The 1,570-nt window shown below is 48.9% G+C and overlaps 1 gene segment (V, D, J or C); it reads right to left on the bottom strand.

Annotated features, from left to right (window-relative positions):
- Positions 1 to 605: 605 nt before the first annotated feature.
- On the bottom strand, positions 606 to 1,244 carry LOC146761857 (T cell receptor gamma variable 9-like). The segment is given in 1 exon segment: positions 606 to 1,244. A coding segment is annotated over 1 exon segment (615 nt).
- Positions 1,245 to 1,570: the final 326 nt, after the last annotated feature.

Below are 1,570 nucleotides of genomic sequence, written 5' to 3'. Positions count from 1 at the left end.
GAGGAAGCACCGAGCTCTGGAGCAGGGTCTGTTATCTCCATGCACAGGATGGAGAGGAGAAAGGGAACAGCACTTACGGGACCAAAATGAAGTCACAATGAGTAAGGGAAGCAGCAGCATGTTGTCTGCATGAACGAACTGTTGAACTGAAGTTGTGGTACGAGTGTTATAAAGCCATCAAGATGGAGAAATCCTCAGTGGCTGAGAGGAGGAAATGACTCATGGCTCATCCAATGGAAGGTCTTCAGTTCACTACAATGGAGCGTATATTTGTGTGCGGTAAATTCTTTGTCAAACAAAATCAATCAGTAACACTATAGAGGGGACCTAAGATAGACAATCTAATGTCTTTTTCTGCATTCATCTATCTGCCTGTCTGTATGTCTGTCTGTCTATCTATCTATCTGCTATATCACATTAAATCTTAGCCATAAATCTTGCTAAGGACAGACACTGAAAGTAGGGTTGTTCATTTGTGCCCTTCCTACGGCTACTTCGCTCAGACCCCTGGTCTGAGCAACTTTCATCAGCCCATTGAACAGCGTGTTGTCAATGTGACTGCCACATAAGTGTCTTGGCTTTCCTCTTGGATTTCCTTCCCCATTTCAGCTTGTGGGGATGATGTGAAGGCTGAGAGATGGGGGCAGGAAAGCAGCTGTGGTTTTTGGCCCTTGAATGATAGTGTGCTGCTGAAGCTGCAGCCAGCTTTCTGTAAGGGCTGCCTGCAGTCTGTTCCCTCTGTGAGACACCCAGTAGGCACAGTAGTAGGTACCTTCATCATCATCACGTACATTAAAAACTGAGAGAGTGCAGACTTTATTCTCACTTTTATAAGAAAAATATTTGTTCTTATAGGAATCCGAATCATAGTAAACTTGTGATACTCCTGTCACATAGAGAAGCCTTTCAGGAGCTCCGGCAGGCAGTTGTCGATACCAGTGGATGTAGGCAGCCTGGATGTTATGTATGCCCTCGACTTTGCACTGAATACTCACAGTTTTGAATCTCATTTGGGTAACAGATGGTGGATGTTGTTGCAACAGCACTTGTGCATGTCCATCTATCAGAAAAAGAGAAAACACAGCAAGCACTGCCAGCCTGCTGCCCACAGCTGTATGCGGCACAGCCCCATGCCGCTGCTGTTCCCAGTGGATCCTCCACAGGGAGGGGAATGGATGCAAGCAGGCTTCAGCCAGGGCCAGAACTGGCAGCAGCAGCATTCTTCTCAGTGTGCCTGCTTGCCTCTGCCCCAGAGAAATCCCCAGCTGTGTGGCAGGGACAGGGGCTGTGCCTGAGGGAAGGATGTGAGTCACTAGCAGCCACCCAGAGAGGGGCCCTGCACAGCCAGCAGGTGTTGCTGTGAGAAACCAGCACAACAGAGGGACCTTGTAGCCTGGGGCAAACAGTACAGGAAAGGGAAACCTTTCAGAGCCCACATAGCCTTTGCCTAGAATAAAGATGCAGAGGGGAGGGGAGGCCATTCCCACAAGTGTTCTGGCATTGTAGGGTCTGTTTTGGGAAGCAGAGCATGTCTTTGTGCAGGCTCCCTACGGCTCTCTGCTGCTGTGCA

Source organism: Coturnix japonica, chromosome 2, assembly GCF_054131305.1.
Source record: "Coturnix japonica strain WE chromosome 2, WE-NBRP24, whole genome shotgun sequence".
NCBI classification, from domain to species: Eukaryota; Metazoa; Chordata; class Aves; order Galliformes; family Phasianidae; genus Coturnix; species Coturnix japonica.
The sequence above is the reverse complement of the archived record's forward strand: the minus strand, read 5'-3'. Positions and strand labels throughout refer to the sequence as shown.